The following is a 19532-nucleotide window of genomic DNA, read 5'->3' on the forward strand; positions in this document are numbered from 1 at the left end:
CATATAGAGGGGCCTAAGTGACTCTCAAACCCGGGGTAATTCGGTTGTGATTGCAGTGTTGAGGGGTTGGCACTTAAAGTGAATCTGTGACACCCAAGCTGGTGGCACTGATATCACTAGATATTAGTAAAAGCCTTTAGAACATATCTATGCCCTGCGTGTCTGTGTTTTTATTTTCATAACAAAGCAACTTTATTTTGTGTGTGAATAGTGTCAAAGAGGCGGAGCCTATTATTCCCTGAGCCCTAGCAACTATACGCCTCACTGTGTTGGATGGAGAGTGTATATGACTGATTTTGCAAGTGGTTGGTATAGAGCACAGTAAGGCATAGCAGTGCCAGGGCCCAGTGCATGATAGGCTCCGCCTCTTTGACACTATTTACAGCCCAAATAAAGGTTTTGGTGGGGTTTTTTTTTTATGAAGAAGCACTTTAATGGGTAAAGCAGCCTGACCGTGTTAAACAGCTACCATATCTCTGCCTTCTAAACCCATAAGCATGTGAAATAAAGTGTAGAATATTAAAAGTCACATTGAAGTGTGGTTTTAAATAGGGTTAAAGTAGCACGAGTAACCAAACAGAATTCTTGGGCGCAGTTTGACATAAAATGGTTTAAAACCCTCTAAGACTCAGTTCACATTTGCATCGGAGGCTGCATTAAAAATACTTGACAAAATAGCGCGGCATGCAGCCCTCTTTTGTCCATTTAGATGACTGACACCAGGCCATAAACCAGATAGACTCCATTAAAATCGGTGCCCAGGTGCAAAACTAGCCTTTGGAGATTTCTTCTCTGTTCACAGTTAAAGCTACAAATAGAGATTAACTAATTTACAATCACCAGGCAACACTGCATTGTGGGAACTCATACGATCAATAGCTGTTAGGTCACATGTCTGACCTCAGACAAACTGTAGTCTGTTTCCAAGGACAACCTGCACAAATTTAGTGAATGTGACTAGAAAGAAAAGGTTTGAATGTACTCTGGATTCTACGACATAGAACACTGAGTGACAGCTCTAAACCTGGAATTCTCAGTAACTATTTTAAACTGTTGCTTAACATTCTGAGACGTTTTAAGCTGTCACTCAGCATTCTATACACATCCCTATATCTTAGAGTGAACCCATATTGGCAGCTGGCCATACTGAATACAGCTTTCTTTCCCGCTGCACGACTGCTTTGAGCTTTAATTGCATTTTTTTTTTTTTTGCTGTATATACTTTTTTTCTTATATGTTTTATCTAAATGTTCCACAGACCTCTCTCCTTGTCATTACAGTGATATATTTTTGGGGCTCTGCTTCTTATTATCTATGTCTGCTCCCACCAGGTCTGCAAATATGATTACGTGGAAGTTCGCAGCGGTTTGACATCGGATTCAAAACTTCTCGGGAAGTTCTGTGGTCAAGAGCTCCCCCCAGTGATCAGTTCACAGTACAACAACATGCGGATAGAGTTCAAGTCTGACAACACTGTATCGAAGAAAGGTTTTAAGGCTACATACTACTCAGGTGAGCCTCCTCCCTGCATGCTATATTTCCTGTCCTACCTGCCTGTTTACCTGTGGGGATACTCCATAGTGTGCTGTCTATGGGACAGTATGAGAACCTTTGCTTGGCTTGATGATGGCTCAGCCTTCTGCATTGCTTGGAGAATGTATTATCTCTCTGGATACACAAGCTTCACTGGTGTTACCTGATTGGCATGACAGTATATAGCTCCATCGTGTAGAATATTGCTCCTGTTTGTTTGACTGACTAATATTACTGCCGCAAAAGCCACGGACAGATGCATTATGTTATGTATATAGAATATGCTGTTATATAGAGGTTAGTATTGTACAAAAGCTAGACACACTCTCGCACACGTATATGGTATCTACTACTGGCTGTATGCATATGGCTGCTTAAAGGGGCGGTAAACATGAATCATCCTTTATAAATGAGGCAAATAAGATAAACTGCATGTAAAGCCAAGAATGTTTCTCATCTCTCATAGCCTTTTTTACCTATGATAGGTTACACAAACCTATGGGCATAGAGATGTGAGGGTGTAAACCACACATCATTGTGAGTGATGGAGCAGCAATTGCTTGGTTACATAAAAGGGCACTGTCACTTTAGAAAAAAAAAACTTTGTCATGTTGTAAAACATGTTAAACTTTTTATTGGTAGGGTTATTTAGGGCCCTATTCCACCGGACGATTAACAATCTCAAACGACCGCTATTGCGAAAGACCTGAAAACGTTCACTCATTTCCATGGAACGATAATCGTTACTTATGATCGTAATTGCGATCGTTTTTCCTTCGCTATTTATTCGCTATTGCGTTCGTATTTATTGCGAACGACCGAACAATGTCTTATTCAATGCGAACGATTTGCGAACGTTTTGTGAACGAGCAACAATAAAAATAGGTCCAGGTCTTATAAAGCGATCAACGATTTCTTGTTCGGTCGTTAATCGTTAACTGCATTTCAACCGAACGATTATCGTTTAGATTCGAACGATTTAAAGATAATCTGAATAATAATCGTCCGGTGGAATAGGGCCCTTAGACCCTCACTGATCGCTAGAATGAGACATGCATGTTCTCTCCCCAGCTCTGTGAATGTGACTAATGGCCCTATTCCACGGAACGATTATCGTTCGTTTTCGGACGATATCGACCGCTACGGACGATAATCGTTCCGTGGAATAGAGTGCAACGATCAGCCGACATCGTTCATGTCGGCTGATCGTTGCAGTCGCTTGTTTTTCAACATGTTGAAAAACAAGCGACTGATATAGCAGCGATCTGCTGCCGTCGCTCTGTTGAATAGGAGCATCGGCAGCAGATGCTGCTATATCCTATGGGCTGCCCGGACGATCTAGCGATCCCCCGGGCAGCCCCCCCGCAGCTCCCCGCCGCCCCCTCCCGCACTCACCCGCTCGCTGCAGCCGCGTTGAATAGCGGCGGCAGCGAGCGGCGAACGAGGAGCAAACGAGCGCTGACAGCGCTTGTTTGCTCCTCCAACGACCCGTGGAATAGGGCCATTAGATGGACTCCTATTATAAGTCCATAGGACTATCTAGCGGGGGGAGAAGAGCTCAGCCCAATGCTTCTCCATGGCTGTTCTAACAATAAGTCAAGGATTGATCAGACTGCGACCAATCAAAACTTTTGACTTGTCAAAAGTATTTTAAAGTGACAGGTACTCTTTAAAGCTTAATCGTGGAAAAAGCGCGCACAAGCATACTCTATGGGGTAGATTTATAAAACTGGTGTAAAGTAAAACTGGCTTAGTTGCCCCTAGCAACTAATCAGATTCCACTTTTCATTCCTTACAGACTCACAGAAAAATGAAAGGTGGAATCTGATTGGTTGCTAGGGGGAACTGACCCAGTTTCACTTTACACCAGTTTATTAAATCTCCCCCTATGTGTTTTCAGTCCCACCATTTCCTCATGGCTGCACATTAGAGGGGAGCTATCAGCAGATTAGACTAATCTATAGGGGGGCTGTTAGAGATGAGCGAACCTGGAGCATGCTCGAGTCCATCCGAACCCGAACGTTCTGCATTTGATTAGCGGTGGCTGCTGAAGTTGGATAAAGCCCTAAGGCTATGTGGAAATCATGGATATAGTCATTGGCTGTATCCATGTTTTCCAGACAACCTTAGAGCTTTGTCCAACTGCAGCAGCCCCCGCTAATCAAATGCTGATCGTTCGGGTTCAGATGGACTCGAACCCGAACCCGTTTCGCTCATCTCTAGGGGCTATGTCTCTTACCTTCCTCCTTGATGCTTTTCCGGTTAGTCATGTGCTTCATGGTCCAGTGAGACTGTTAGGAGCACTGCCCCACCCCCCATAATGCCGATCCGGCCCACCCCTGCTCGCTGCTCCATTATTGTCGTTAGAAAGAGGCGGGTCGGCCCGGAGGCGGATCAGCGCTATGGCAGCGGGCAGTGCTCCTTACGGGTACCCCAGTGCACCTAATGGTCTTGCTGACTGTGGCACAAACTACGAACTGCACCGGAATGCCGCCAAGGATGAAGGTAAAAAACATACCTTCCTCCTCAGCGTCTCCTGTGCAATAGGGACATATCAGCTGGTTAGATTCGTCTAACCAGCTGATAGTTCCCCTTTAAAGCCCCTAGAACAATAGAGGTTTACTCCCTCTTACTTTCTGCACAACCCAAGTAACAAAAACAACTCAGGCCATGTTTACACTATAGTCAGAGGCTCTGTTCAACACACCATCATACTGGATGGGAAGACGATCACATTATGTTGTGCTTTTCTTTAAATCAATGGACACCATAATAAGTCAGTGGGATGCTTTGGGTAATACTGTCATGTTCTTACATGTGCGCTGCGGCTTCTATTCATTATGAAGGTTGATCCCAGCTCCCAGTGGGCCGCATTGACTTATGGGATCCTTCAGCTTCCACCATGGTGTCCTGGGGAAGAAACATGCACTTCTGTTTCTCCTTTTCGACACAGATGTGAACAGAGCCTTATATAACAGATACAACATGCCACAACATGTATATAACAGATACAGCATGCCATGTGTTCACATCTGCGTTGGAAAAATAGGACTGCATGCGGTGGCCGGACCCCTATGAACAATGATTTATTCTGGGAAACCCCTTTCTGAGAATTCAGGCCCTGTAGACTAAAGACTGTGGTCATTGATGGTGTAGCACACGGTATAAGGAAGATGTATCTCTATAGCTATAACTAGGTACCTTTTTAGTTCAGTTTGGGTCTATATTCTGAAATCCGTAGTTGGTGCTAATGTTGTTCAGTGGTGCAAGGTCCAAGATCTATAGTGCAATAGGGCTGAATTTCTCACCTCTGGTCACTGCCATCTTGGAATGATAACCACGTAAATATGGGACTTGGATAGGGTTGCATTATGAAGGGTATTAAGATATCTTTGAAGAAGCTCTGCCCAGTCCCTGCCCTTATACAGCTGCATGCAGTGCTTGGCATCTAAGCTGCATGATCCTCTCACCCTGCACGATAATACTTAAGCTTCCAGCTCTGTATAGTGGATCAGAACAAGGAAACGATTACCCCATTCCCTCTCTTTTCTTTGACTGATCCTATCCCCCTACTCCTCTCTTATCGTGATCCCCGCCCCCCTTTGACGCTATGTGTTATTGGCCGGTACACGTTCACCCCACTCTCTACATTTTGTTCCTTGCTTATTTTGCTTTGTCCCTGATGTTCGTACATTCACTCTCTCCTCTTTCCTCTTTGTGTTCCTTTACTGTGCTGCTATCCTCCCCTACTCCTGCTTTTCTTCCTCTTCTCCCCCCCTTTTTTTTTCCTCCTTCTGCTCTCGTTCTCCCCTCCCTCTCTCATTACAGAGAAGAAGAACAAACAGAAGTTATTACAGCTCCAAAAAATGAAACAGCAGCCGCACCAGGCTTTACCCCGGAAGCGTCCCCGAATGAAAACAAGGACGACGAAAAAGACTCGCTCCCCTTAATGAGAGCCCCCAAACCCCCCACCCCCTCCTCAACTCTGTATACGTCCTTCTCCCTTTCCCCTCTCCCAACCCTCTATCTCTTCACTGCCCACCACCCCATTATACATTGCTACCAAAGGGATTTGAGAAGTCTGCCCCCACCACTCTTTGGAGACTTATTTTTGGGATTGGTGGGACCTGTATCTTGGCAAATAACTGTTACCTGGATCATTTTTATTATTATTATTATTATTATTATTATTATTTTAGTAAATAAATATCTATTTTTATTGTTTTTTACAAGTAGTATCAGTACGTTAGTACCTATGGGGGGTGGGAGGGAGTACCTAAAAAGGATGGGAGGGGAATTGGGAAATTATGAAAAGGTCACTCCTTGGGAGGTCATCTGTAAGGTAATGATATCTGGGAGTCGGAGTGACGGTGACAGTGATACCCACTGAATGTTATTGACCATCATTGACCCCCTCCATCCCACTACATCAAGCTGCTTCTCTGGTCCTAGCTGGTGCCCCCCTCTGTGCTCCTCAGGTAATGCAGAGCTGTATCGGTGGCGGGGAGGGTGGGGGATGTGCCGAGCTTTCCTAACTCTCTGTCTCTCGTTCCCCTCTTTTCCATGTTCACTGCAGTGATCTATTTCTTGTACTTGTGTTACAGATAAAGATGAATGTTCTCGGGATAATGGGGGCTGTCAGCACGAGTGCGTCAACACTCAGGGCAGCTACATCTGCAGCTGTCGGAGCGGTTTCACTCTGCATGAGAACAAGCATGACTGCAAAGAGGGTAATCTAACCACAGATGTGTGTGTCCTGTGTGTACCCCACTCCTCATCCATCCTGTGTGTCTCATAGTGATTCATCCTCAATGGAAGTTTTGTGCATCACAGTGTTCTAAATGGAATGTTACGGTCTTCGGCACAGATGGATCGGTATTTGGTTACTGTCCCTTTAAAGGTTACTTTACTGGAGAGAGAGTCTCTAGTGTGCTTTTAGTGTGTGTAGTTACTAATCTTGCTTGTTCTCTACCATTGCACAAACTGGAGGGACGTATACAGGAAACGTTCTAGCGCCAACCATAGACCTCAAGAAGACATTAGCTGAGAAGGGGGAAAATGCCTGATTCTCGACTAATCGCATCTTTTGTGCGGGCTTTAAAATCTGCCAATAACCGCCTCACATTTTCCTGTGTAAAAAATGATGTGCTGCCCATAGCGATAGATTTAACTGGCTTTACTGGCCTGATCATCTAAGATGGGTAGGGAACCTTGGCTGTCCAGCTGTTGCAAAACAACAACTCTCATTATGCCTGGACAGCCAAAGGTATGAGTGACGGAATCCGCCAAAACTTATCTGCACGGATTCCGTAGTCTGAACCCACCCTAATAGGGGAAACCAATACAGCATATAATAATAATGAGAGTCCCACTATGACTTCTGCTGTAAAAGCCCAAACAAATAGGTTAGATGGCTGCAAAGATGTTTAAGGCGAATGATGTTGATGCCCTCTATACTTGTGTCCTAACTTTTGTACTGTTTGCCATAGGATCTTATCCCTTTTCATTTCTCACATGGCTTAATTTTAGCGGGCTGTAACCACAATGTGACTGCCAGTAACCAGAACATCACCAGCCCCAACTGGCCCGACACCTACCCCAACAAGAAGGCGTGCACGTGGCTTGTGTCAGCTACCCCAGGACACCGAGTGAAACTGGTAAGCTTCTGTTTCATACATCTTCATCTGGTTCTTTACATGGCCAACATAGGTATTTCTTGAATATGGTGCCCTGCAAATGATGGCGCCACTCATAGAGGATGAAGCCCTCCAAAAATAGTGTCACTTAGGTGGTGCCCCTCAAAAGATGAAACCAGAGAGGTGCCTCCCAAAGAAAGAAAAGAGAGTGCCACTCTGAGATGGTGCCATCTGACAGAGAGTGCCACTCTGAGATGGTGCCATCTGACAGAGAGTGCCACTCTGAGATGGTGCCATCTGACAGAGAGTGCCACTCTGAGATGGTGCCATCTGACAGAGAGTGTCACTCTGAGATGGTGCCATCTGACAGAGTGCCACTCTGAGATGGTGCCATCTGACAGAGAGTGCCACTCTGAGATGGTGCCATCTGACAGAGAGTGCCACTCTGAGATGGTGCCATCTGACAGAGAGTGCCACTCTGAGATGGTGCCATCTGACAGAGAGTGCCACTCTGAGATGGTGCCATCTGACAGAGAGTGCCACTCTGAGATGGTGCCATCTGACAGAGAGTGCCACTCTGAGATGGTGCCATCTGACAGAGAGTGCCACTCTGAGATGGTGCCATCTGACAGAGAGTGCCACTCTGAGATGGTGCCATCTGACAGAGAGTGCCACTCTGAGATGGTGCCATCTGACAGAGAGTGCCACTCTGAGATGGTGCCATCTGACAGAGAGTGCCACTCTGAGATGGTGCCATCTGACAGAGAGTGCCACTCTGAGATGGTGCCATCTGACAGAGAGTGCCACTCTGAGATGGTGCCATCTGACAGAGTGCCACTCTGAGATGGTGCCATCTGACAGAGAGTGCCACTCTGAGATGGTGCCATCTGAAAGATAGCATTTCTTGAGGTTCCTGCAGAAATGGTGCCCTAAGTATCAAGTACTAGTTGATATTCTGTTCCCTTTGCTACTATGACACCAGGAATTTGTGATATATGTGGTGAGATTTACATATAGTACATCCCCTCCTTGGAAAGCAATTGGATGTAAATCAGATATTTGATGAATTTGCTTCTATTTAGGTATCCTTTCTGTTCTGCCCGGCAGGTGGTGAAAGAGCTGGAGATGGAGTCCCACCAGGAATGCCTGTACGACCACGTAGAAGTTTACTCTGGTATAAATGCTCAGGCTCCCGTCCTAAAGCGTCTCTGCGGCAGCAGGGTCCCCGATCCCCTCGTAGCTCCAGGAAGCCACATGTTTCTCAAATTTATTTCAGACAATTCAGTGCAGAAAAGGGGATTTGTAGCCGAGGTGACAACTGGTGAGCAAGTGACAATGTTCTTTGCTGATAATACATGGTACCCACATAACTAGTCCACTGTTTCATATAGTCATGTTCTAGATGTAATAAAGCCACATAGGTTGTGTGGCCTCACTATTCTGGGTGGTTTTCCTTCTGTATGTATTCCTGATTCATGTCTGTGGGCGGGCTCTTGCTGATGTCAGAGCTGCATGGTGTGTTCTCAGCCAATCAGAAGTCCTCTCTTGTTCTTCTTCATCTCAGCTAATGTTTTAGTGATACCCTGCAGCTCCATCCCCTCCCTCTCCCTGCCTACTAGTTATTGTTTGACCAGCAGTTATCTCTCCAGTCCTCCCCCTACTCATGAAAGTTTAGAATGATCGAACATTCATGTGTTCCCTATGAGGAGGCGTAAACCATAGCCAGACTGAAAATCTGAATGCATGGTTTTAATATATGATAATATTACATAAGCCTGAGTAAGTTTCCCTTGTGGGAGAGATGTGTAGTATGGTGAAGCATTGTCAGATTATGTAATAGTAGGGTTGTGATTATTTTCTTTCGTCTCTCAGTGTGTGGAGGAACCTGGTTGGCAGAAGTCCGCACTAAAGACTTATACTCCCATGCTAAGTTTGGAGATGACGTCCACCCGCCGGCCACAGAATGTGTATGGCACCTGCAGTCAGAGGGAAATTATGGTGTGGAGCTGGTGTTCCAGAGCTTTGAGCTGGAGGAGGAGCAGGACTGTGGATATGACTATATAGAGATATATGATGGACCCACTGAGAATTCCCCCAGGATGGGACGATACTGTGGATCAGGGGTATGTATGTCAATGTGAGACAATCATGCCTGTGTACTTTCTCTTCTCTCTGTCATTTTCACCTTCCTGAGGAGGTTCTTTAATTTTGACAATCCCCCCCCCCCCCCCACACACACACACACACACACACCGGAGACTAACAATTCGTTCCATACTTATTATTTCAGTCTCCTTCCCCCAGTTCTGAGTCTGCTGCTTTCCACTAAAGAGACAGATAAGTGTGTGTGAGCTGTTCTCTCTATCCCTGCTCTGAACTCCTTCCTCCGCCCTCCGTTCCAAGACCGCTCATGTAAACAGTGTCTCTGGCTGGCTGTCTCTGCTCTCTGTGATGCCAGGAGTTAATCACAGTGAAGTCACCAGCAACTTGATCTCACATTAACTAAGAGCAAGGATAGAGAGGACAGCTTACACACAGTTTTCTGTGTATTCAACACAAAGCAGTAAACTCAGAACTGGAGGAAGGAGGCTAAAAAAAATAATAACAAGCATGGAATAAGTTGTTAGTCTCCAGGAGGGGGGATGATTGAGCATGTATTTCACTTAACTGAATGTCCCGGACAGTGATTGGTTGAGCGGCCTGACAGCTAAGACAGGCCGCTCTGAAGCTGCAGCGCGCGGGACCCAGGGAGAAGCAGAGCGCAGAAGGAGCCCTGGACCATGGATAGGTAATGTAAGCACTTTTCAAATCGTCAGCCGCCGGCCACACACCGGTATTACATGTAGCAGTGCATGTTTGGTGCCCGACAATTATAGGTTCAAACCTATATCAACGATCAGCAGATGATAGTTATCATCGGCTGATTGTTGTGTTTATTACATGGAATGATAATCGGCCAGATAGGGCCGATTATGGTTCTCCTCAAGGAGACGTGTTAACCTTAAGAAGTGTTGTATATACTTACAGTAAAGGCGGCCAGACCTTGATGGCTCTGCCATGGATTGCTTTGGTCTGCATAGATCAGTGCCACTTTCAAAGTGCTCCGATTACCTGGAAAAGTCCAGGATGACAGTCTTAGCTGTCCAAGGACTGTATCCATCTTTTCCAGGCACCCTTTCTACTTCAGTAATTATTCAGAATGAAAAGGCTGAAATGTTTTTGCTGGAGTCAGATCATTCTGCCTATAAGAATGTTTTTGACTGTATCTAAACATCTAAAGGCTTGGATACTGTCAGCCCTGACGCTGTAATGAAGGGTAACGTGCTGCGAATCCATGTAATAATTTCCTGCTTAATTGTAACCCTCGTGTAACGGGCAAAGAACATCTGTCAGTGGCAGCCCGCCGCCTGCTGAATTCACACGTTTCTAAGGGTGACCCTCTGCAAGAAATCCGAATAAAGGGGGGGGGAGCTGTGAACGCCTTCATGCTGCCAGCATTCAGTACTTTATTCCGCTACACCTACCAGAAAAACCATGTAGGTGGAACATCAGAAATAGCCCGACACCAGAGGCCTTTGATCCTCCTGTAATTGCTCCGTTCAGTACAGGCGGTCATTTGAGGTCCAGTGGACAGCGACCGCCTCAGTACACACAGTGGTTGTCTCCATGCAGAAAATAAATGGTTGTGGGTGAAGTCAGAAGACATAACAGGCCTCCATTCTGGAACGTTCAGGAAATGATTTATCCGGCTTCTATAAAAGAAGACAGCTGGATTTCCTATCACTGTGTAAGGATAATATAAACCTGGCGGCTGATTCTGCAGAACACAGAGCCCCGTAGCAGGAATTTCCCCCACAGTCATTGTATTTCTGAAGAGAAATCTATAATAGGTCTAGATGAAAGACTTCAGAGATGTATTCCTTAAAATCTTATATTGCTGGTGTTCCCGTCTCAGTTTAAAATAGTTAACATACATATATATATGTGTTAACTAACATATATTTATTTTCATATATATAACTATCGCTGCCACTAGGGGGTGCCTGCTGCATACAATTTATACTTTGGACTCCATAATAAAGCAGTATGCAGTAAACATGCCCCTAGTGGTGGTTGCCGAAATTGTATCCTTTCAAGTTTCAACCCTTCACACCATGACCATTTTGGTTTCAGAATTTTAATTCTGCCGAACAAGAAGTAAGAACCATAAATTATTTTTTATTTACATAACAGTTTATGGCCTTGTTTATTGCAGGACAAAGTAATTGTTTTTTTTTTTGTTTTTTTTTTAAATGGACCCATATTATTTGTCACTTAAAAAAAAAAGTGCTACTTTAAAATCGAAAAATATGCCATTTTGACACCTGTAACTGTTATTTTTCTCTATTGCTGAAGCGTTGTGAGGGCTTGTTTTTTGTGGAGCAATCTGTAGTTTTTATTTGCATTATATTGAAGTAGATGTGACCTTGTGATTCTATTTTTTAGGGGGGTGAAGTGGTTGACAAATGGCAAATATGCATTTTTATTCATTTTACTGTGCACTATAAATAACATGATTATTAGTTATTGGCCTATTTTTTATGTTTGTATTTTAATTTTTTTTTTCTTTTTTTAAAACTTTTGTGTCTTTTGTCCCTTGTACAATAAAACGTCCGTATTACAGTATTTTACAACTACTACAACTACTATTCCTCCCTTGACATCCAGCTGCCAAGTCAACCTATAGGCATCCTGCATTTTTTTTCTAAGAGTGCCAATAAGGAGACAGAGGGGAGCCCCCCAACCTGTCAGCTTACATAGCTTAGTCAATAGTGAGAGGGGCACGTGAATTGTTAAATAGAAGGGATTTGAGTTATCCCTGAATTCTCCTGTTACAGGCCAATATCATCCGCTAAGCATAGCTGCCATTTGCCATGTATCCAGGGCGCTTGGCTTGTAAGCGTGTTCCATATTTTCTTCCCAGCATTTTCACATACATGTACATGAGAATATTTGGAAGAGGTTAAACAGGTTTTTCAGTTACTGTATGTTAAACTTAAAGGTGTATTCTTATTTGAGCAATCCAGAAGGGTATACCTTATGGATGAGTGACCGCTTGAAACCCTGCCAATCCGAAGAACACCATAAAATTGGAGCCCCAAAAGGACCAACCAGGCTGCGCATGTTGCTGACTGGAAAGCCCATAAAGAATGAATAAAGTGGTGGCCACTAGTATTGAGTGGACTTGCTGAACATTCAGCTTTAGCCGAACCCAAACACTCAGTATTTGACTCCCTCTCCCTGGAGAAGTGCAATGCCGCCCTAGGGAGTCATGGAAAACATGGATACAGCCATAGGCCACAGGCTGTATCCATGTTTACCTGGCAGCCCTGCCTCCATCTTCTCCAAGGAGTGGAAATCAAATGCCTAGCAATTGGGTTCGGCAAGTTCGCCAAACAAAGTAGGCCCATAGCTAGTTCCTCTTCCTCTTTCCCATCTCTTGCACCTGGTTCTGTCCGCTCCCCTATATGCCAATACTGCTTTGATGGTTCTCATTGACCATAGCTAAAAGGTATGAGGAAACCTAAGCTAAACTCACTCTTTCTATGGGCACCATAGCAACTACTTTATCCGCCTTGGCACTATATACAGTAGATGTAGTATAGAATATTTTCCGGTTTCCTATAAACCAGAGCCAAGTCTGGAGGCCACCGTACAAATACACTCCAGGTCCACAGCCTTGTAATGAATGTATCTTCCACCCCATCATTTGTGGGCGCATTGTTTTCTCCTGACACCATTATAAATCCGAGAATAAGGAGCAGTCTGCTGGATGTCTGCGCCATTGTGATCATTCTCCTGACCATGAATAGACCCAGAAGCCGGGGCCTGTCGTTTTTGTGTGCGTCCTTTGTGCTGAACCCCTTTTACAGAGTTGCGGCTCCCCTTTCTTTCATTCCTCTCCTGAATGGAGAAATCCCTCACGCGTTTCCCTCCACTGTTAAATGTGTCCTGATAGAATGTTCTCTATTATTTGTAATCTGAAAAGCTTCATCACCTGTTTTTCTTTTTTGTTCCCCCCCCCCCCCCCCCCTCCGCAGCCGCCAGAGGAAGTGTATTCATCCGGTGACTCCCTGACAATCAGGTTCCACTCCGACGACTCAATTAACAAAAAGGGATTTCACATCCGATACACCAGCACCAAATTCCAGGACACTCTTCACGCCCGCAAGTGACACCCCACTATTCCCCGTCCCCTGCCTCATTGGATCTGGGACCAAGTTCGTCTATGGGGGATGACTCCTGAACTGCAGGACCCCTCCCAACAAATCTGATCTGTGGATATAAGAGTTGCAAGCCCCATTACATGGGATAAAGGACTAGATGAGCCTCAGGGATATCCAAGGGCGCTGAGTCATGTCGGCAGAAGAAAATAGACTTTTTCCATATAAATATATATACACTCTATTCCATTTGTACATGCATAACTATACATGACATACACTGTGCCTAAAACACATTGGTGCTGTGCTGAGTGCTGGTTAAGAATATAAAGAGGGTAGGGGGGGGTCCTACGTAATCCTGTGAATTCTGCTTCCTAATCACTTTCCCTATGGCCAGTACGCTTGTGCTGGCTTGATGGCCCACCCCTCCTCCCCCTTTCTCTCTAATACTTCTTAAATCTTATTCTGCCCCTTTCTTTCATATTCTTAGCCGTTGTAAAGGCCCCTCATTTTATAGGCATCTTCCTGCTTCAACCTGTCTTGAAAAGACTAGAATTGTATAGAGCCATATGCACAGGTTCCTGGATCCGCACCACTCCGTGAGATCGTTCTCCATGAATGTGTGTAAGCTATGGACTCATTAAAGATGGTCGCCACTGTGGTTCTAAGTGTCGGGCTGGTGCTCTGCTCATGGTGCTGCGGCATTATTGGAAATATTGAAAAAAAAAGGGAAGAGGAATTAAATAGGAATGCACAAGAGAGTGATGGGCCCCTATGTGTGTGTTATATACCTGACTGATATTGTGTTAGTATATACAGCCATAGGCCATGTTCACACAACGTATATTTTCGTAAAAGTACGGCCGTTGTTGCTGATTGCAACAACGGGCGTGATTATTACGAAAATATATGTTAAGTTGCTGTCTATGGAATCCCGTCTGGAGCGTATACACTTATTATATGCTCTAGCCTGAATCCCTAGTGGCGCTGCAAAAAACTGACATGTCAGTTTTCGGCGGCCGCTATTCATTGAATAGCGGCCACAGAGAACTGGTCAGTGCACACAATGAAGCGCACGGCTCCGGCCACACACTCCATTGTGTGCAGTGGGGAGTTCTGATGCGCCCGCATCAGAACTTAGCGGCGCTAACGATCTTCTGGCCGGTACTGCAGTACCGGCCAGGATGATCTTATCTGACACCTGCCGTTCAGTGACCCGGCCGTGGTCATACAATGTGTGAACATAGCCATACACTGTAAGGTTGCAGAGTATATACATATATATGTTTACACACAGTATTTCCGTCAGTTTTTTGGTCAGGAGTGGAATAGACAGGGAAAAATTATAAGATTTGCACTTTCAGTGTTTTCAACCCACTCCTGGTTTTGGTTGAAAAAAGACTGAGGGAAATACTATGAGGGAGATGGTGTAAAGTGAAACTGGCTCAGTTGCCCCTAGCAACCAATCAGATTCCACTTTTCATTCCTTACAGACAGTTTGGAAAATGAAAGGTGGAATCTGATTGGTTGCTAGGGGCAACTGGGCCAGTTTCACATTACACCATGTTTGATAAATCTCCCTCTATGTGTGAACATAGCCATACAGTGCAGAGTCATTGAGTATATACAGTTGGAGGCTATGTTCACACAACGTCAAATTGATGTTTTTATTGGACAACCAATATTTTTCTTTAAATGATGGCTGTCCAATAGAATCTGCCATCATTTTGACGGTGTGTGAACATATACTTCAAGGTCACTGAGTACATTTAACCACACAGTGCATGGTCTTTGAGTATATACAGCCATACAGTGCATGGTCATTGAGTATATACAGTCATGCAGTAAGTTCATTGAATATAAATTTCAGAAGGTCCATTAAAGGGGTTATCCAGCACTACAAAAACATGGCCACTTTTCCCACTCTCTTGTCTCCAGTTCAGGTGTGGTTTGCAATTAAGCTCCATTTACTTCAATGGAACTGAGTTTGAAACCCCACCCAATCTGGAGACAAGAGCAGGGGAAAAGTGGCCATGTTTTTGTAGCGCTGGATAACCCATTTAAGCTTCTACTCATCTGTTGCTTCTGAACTGATGACTCAGCGTGAAGTTCCCTTTTATTTTTTCCACCATTTTGGGTGGATCAGATAAATTCAAATGTAAAAAGGTTTAAATGAGTATTCTGGGAAAAAAGAACATGAAAAGTTTTAGTCAGTTGGGATTTTATTATCCATTTAATTCTCATCCAATGGGGGTCTTGCGCATTATGGGTAAAGTGAGTCTGTCAGCACCCTGACTGGACCCGAGGTGCTGACAGTGTAGTGTAGGTGACCCCTTGGCCCCAGTAGATTCTATACAATCTTGTACTGTAATCAAGAGTCAAAGAGGAGTAGTGGCTTGGCCTTAGTGCTGCACTTTCGCAAGCCTCACCACTACTTCCTCCTCGCTCTTTTTAATGCATATTTACTGCTGGCCGGCCTCCTGCTCCATGCTGTCGGCATTGCTGTGCACGCATGTGCCGCTGCTGGCAAGGGCCGGGGTGCCCTGCCAGTTTGTAGGAGTGGCACACGCACACACGCCAATGGCCTCATTTGGGACACACATGCCTTATCTGTGATGTCCGGAGCGCACAGCCTGAGAGGGAGGATGAAGTAGCGGTGAGGCGAGCCAAAGTGCAGCTCAATCCTCTGATTAAGGACCATCCGGTCAGAAACACGTAAGATCATTTACCTGTTTGTATCCTTTCTTGTGGATTTATTTTTTATCAGATTTTAAAGAGTTTGTAATTAACAACAATGTTTTAGTGAAGGGTTTGGGTGTTTTTTGGGCAACATTTAAAGCTATTGAATGGTAAGGGGCGGCAGGGAGAGCATGTAGAAGTGACCAGGACTGCTGAACTGACATTGTGGCAAACATGGCTGCTTTTTTTTCCCCAGCAACATCACCTCTTATCCTCAGTTTGAGTGTGGGGTTTTGCAACTTAGTTCTACTAAAGTGAATGCAGCTGAACTGTAATACCACACACAACCTGAGGACAGCTGTGGCGCTGTTTTAGCAAGAAAGTAGCTGTGTTTTTTTTTCTAATTCTGGATAATCCCTTTAAAAGAATGGAAGAGACAGCTCACAGAGAAGACAGTCCAGCCAGCTGTGGGATGCTGGAATCCTCATTGGCAAACCTCTCCGGACGTCATGTTTAAACCTCTGGCAGGAGGAAGGTTTTGGAACAGCACATAGCTTCTTGGAAAAGGAAAAAAAAATAAAAATCATCTTCTGAACGTAAGGCAGGGTTTTTTTTCCATTCATATCCAAACTAACTTCAAAGTTTGGCTGGATCATTATTACCAGAAAGCAGTGCATTGTGGGACCTGTCAAATTGAAAATACAGCCTAATCTAAAGGCATTGTGAGGAGCATAATGGTGTTTAAGTAAAAAATGAATAAATAAAAATACACACACACACACACATATATATATATATATATATATATATATATATATATATATATATAATTTATTAATCTAGTCAAGTGGGCGGCTGTACTCTACACACACACCCCTGTCAATCACTGAGTAGGACCGCCCACTTGACTACTTAGAACCAAATGGGCAGAGGTTTACATGAATAAATATCAGGTTATCCTGTATTTTTTCCCTATAAAACTATATATCAATCTGCTCAGTTCCTACTCTATACCATGCTGGACTGGACTGTATTATCAGTGTCACAGATTGCCTTTAAAAGGGTTTGACTGAGCAGTATTTATGATTGCTATGATTACTGGGGGTCTGACCATAGAGAATGGGGGTCCTAAGTCCCCTGTTTGAATGTCTTCTTTATTTAATGCTATGAGACATATGGAAGTAGCCAAGTGCTGTACTTGGCTGCTTTTTGGCAGTGCCATAGACGTTGAATACAGTGGCAGTGTGGATGCTGGACTCGTGATTGTCCTTGTGATTGGTCCCAAGGATTACACATTAATCACTTAACATGGTAGGTCTTATAGGAGTCATTTATTACAAAGAACAAGTGCTTGGTCTGTCTAGTCACGTTCTACCTTGTATCCAAATGTCCTATATATCACCTCTCAGGACTGTGATACAATGTCTTGTACAGGTTGTGCTGCACTGTAGTGCATGGTAAAGAAAGTAGGGTTTATGGCATATGCTGTACTATAGCCTGATGCAGTAAAAAGAAAAAAAAAGTGCATTGTGGAATAATAGCTGTTGTACTTGGGACTGTCTCATTTTCTATTTTTCTATTTTTTTCTGGGGGGAGGGGGTTGCATTAAAGGGGTACTCCACAGGAAATACAATTAATTAAACAGAAAATCATACAGATTTGTAAGTTACTTGTATTAAATAAAATGAATCCTTCCAGTACTTATCAGCTGCTGTATGTCATGCAGGAAGTGGTGTATTCTTTCCAGTCTGACACAGTGCTCTCTGCTGCCACCTCTGTCCATGTCAAAAATTGTCTAGAGTAGGAGAGATTTTCCATGGGGATTTGCTACTGATCTGGACAGTTTCTGAAATTTTCTCCAGAGTACCCCTTTAATGTTATTAAAGGGAACTAATGCCCAGGAAGTGATACGTACGGTGTAATAAAGCCTCCTGCATTGTTTCCAAATATGTAACCTGAGCTTTTCACACAACCCCCCCCCCCCCCCCCCCAGAAAAAAAACTTTATGTAAATTACCCTGAACTAGTCATGTGGGCGTTCCTCAGTGCCGAACTGATCACAGATGGCATGATCCAGTTGGCTTTAATCCCGCCTCTCTGCAAGCATCAGGGACGGCCCCTCTGTTACGTGCAGCAGGTTCCTGCATTGAGAGTCATGTCCCTGTGCGCCAACGCTCCCAGACAGGTAGGATTACAGCCAACTGGAGCGTGCCATCCATAACTAGTTCAGCGTTGAGGAATGCCCACATGACTAGGTGAGGGTAATTTACATTTGGGGGGGTATGTGTAAAGTTTATAGGTGTCATTCACACATTTAGAAACAATGCAAGTGGCTTCATTACACTGTACATATAGATTCCTGGGCATTTTGGCAGTGATTGGCTCCCTTTAAGAATTTCTCAGGTAGCCCTGTTCCTCTATGCTCAAGTCCAATTGTTCTGCATTTGAATACCGGTGGCTGAAGAAGTTGGATGCTGCCCGAGGAAGTCTGAGAAATCATGGATACAGCCATATACTGTATCCATGTTCTCTTGGACTTCCTAGGCCTGCATCCAACTTCTTCAGCCATCAGTATCCAAATGCCGAACTATCGAATTTGAGCATGCTCGAGTTGTGTTCATCTCTACTAGAGTAGGTGCTGTGAAAACCTTTGAAAGCATCCTGTGGTATCTTGGACCTGCAGCTCTTCTGCAGGATCAGACCAGACGGACTAGCCTTTGCTATCAGTGATCCTTGGGTAGCCATGACGAACCACTGTATACCAGGAACTTCATGCAAGACCTGCCATTTTAAAAATTATCCGACCCAGATGTCAAATACTGGCCCTTGCCGTTGTCCCTCAGATCAGATTTTCCCATTTTTCCTGCTTCCAGCACATGAACCCCAAGAACTGACTAATCATTTGCTGCCCAATATATCCCAAGCACCGTTGTTACTAGACTGTTATTCACTTTTGGAATGGCAGCTGCAGGGGATCAGGGCCGGCGAATATGCAGTTTTTTGTACTCTATTTTAAAGCATCCTGTATGCCTGGAAAACCCCTTTAATGTCATGGCTGATTGGTGTATCAATTGTATACTATATTACTAAGATCACTGATCTCAGGGAGACCAGCCAAACAACAACACTGCCAGCTGCTAGCAAAAGCGCTCAGTGCAGTGAAGTCCTAGGTGCATTGCCCCCTGGGAAACATGAATCAAAGAATCTAAAAACACAGGACTAGCCAGATATCCCTCCGGGAAGGACCCAGCCAAAGGGTGGCTCCTGTTAGGAAACCACCATATTAAGTGGCCCTATAAGTGGTTTCTCCTATGGCTCTACTAGGCATTGCTCCCACCTAGCCAGAATCCTGCTCTACACTGATGAGGGGCAACACCCTGAAACAGCTGTATGTGGATGGATACCTGGCCTTGGGGTTTCCCTTGTCATTACATTGACTTATAGGGCCACTTAATATGGTGGTTTCCTAACAGGAGCTGCCC

General features: G+C 44.5%; 1 protein-coding gene across 1 annotated transcript in view; it reads left to right on the forward strand.

The window, feature by feature from the left end:
* The window catches only part of BMP1 (bone morphogenetic protein 1), a 77938-nt gene extending 63905 nt beyond the window's left edge, over positions 1 to 14033 (forward strand). Inside the window, exons 15-20 of the mRNA XM_069944452.1 lie at positions 1332 to 1512; positions 6138 to 6263; positions 7063 to 7190; positions 8277 to 8490; positions 9042 to 9292; positions 13250 to 14033. Coding sequence (XP_069800553.1) covers positions 1332 to 1512; positions 6138 to 6263; positions 7063 to 7190; positions 8277 to 8490; positions 9042 to 9292; positions 13250 to 13384 — 1035 coding nt within the window. The 3' untranslated portion in view covers positions 13385 to 14033. The remainder of the gene's footprint in view (positions 1 to 1331; positions 1513 to 6137; positions 6264 to 7062; positions 7191 to 8276; positions 8491 to 9041; positions 9293 to 13249) is intronic.
* Positions 14034 to 19532: the final 5499 nt, after the last annotated feature.

Source organism: Dendropsophus ebraccatus, chromosome 1, assembly GCF_027789765.1.
Source record: "Dendropsophus ebraccatus isolate aDenEbr1 chromosome 1, aDenEbr1.pat, whole genome shotgun sequence".
NCBI lineage: Eukaryota > Metazoa > Chordata > Amphibia > Anura > Hylidae > Dendropsophus > Dendropsophus ebraccatus.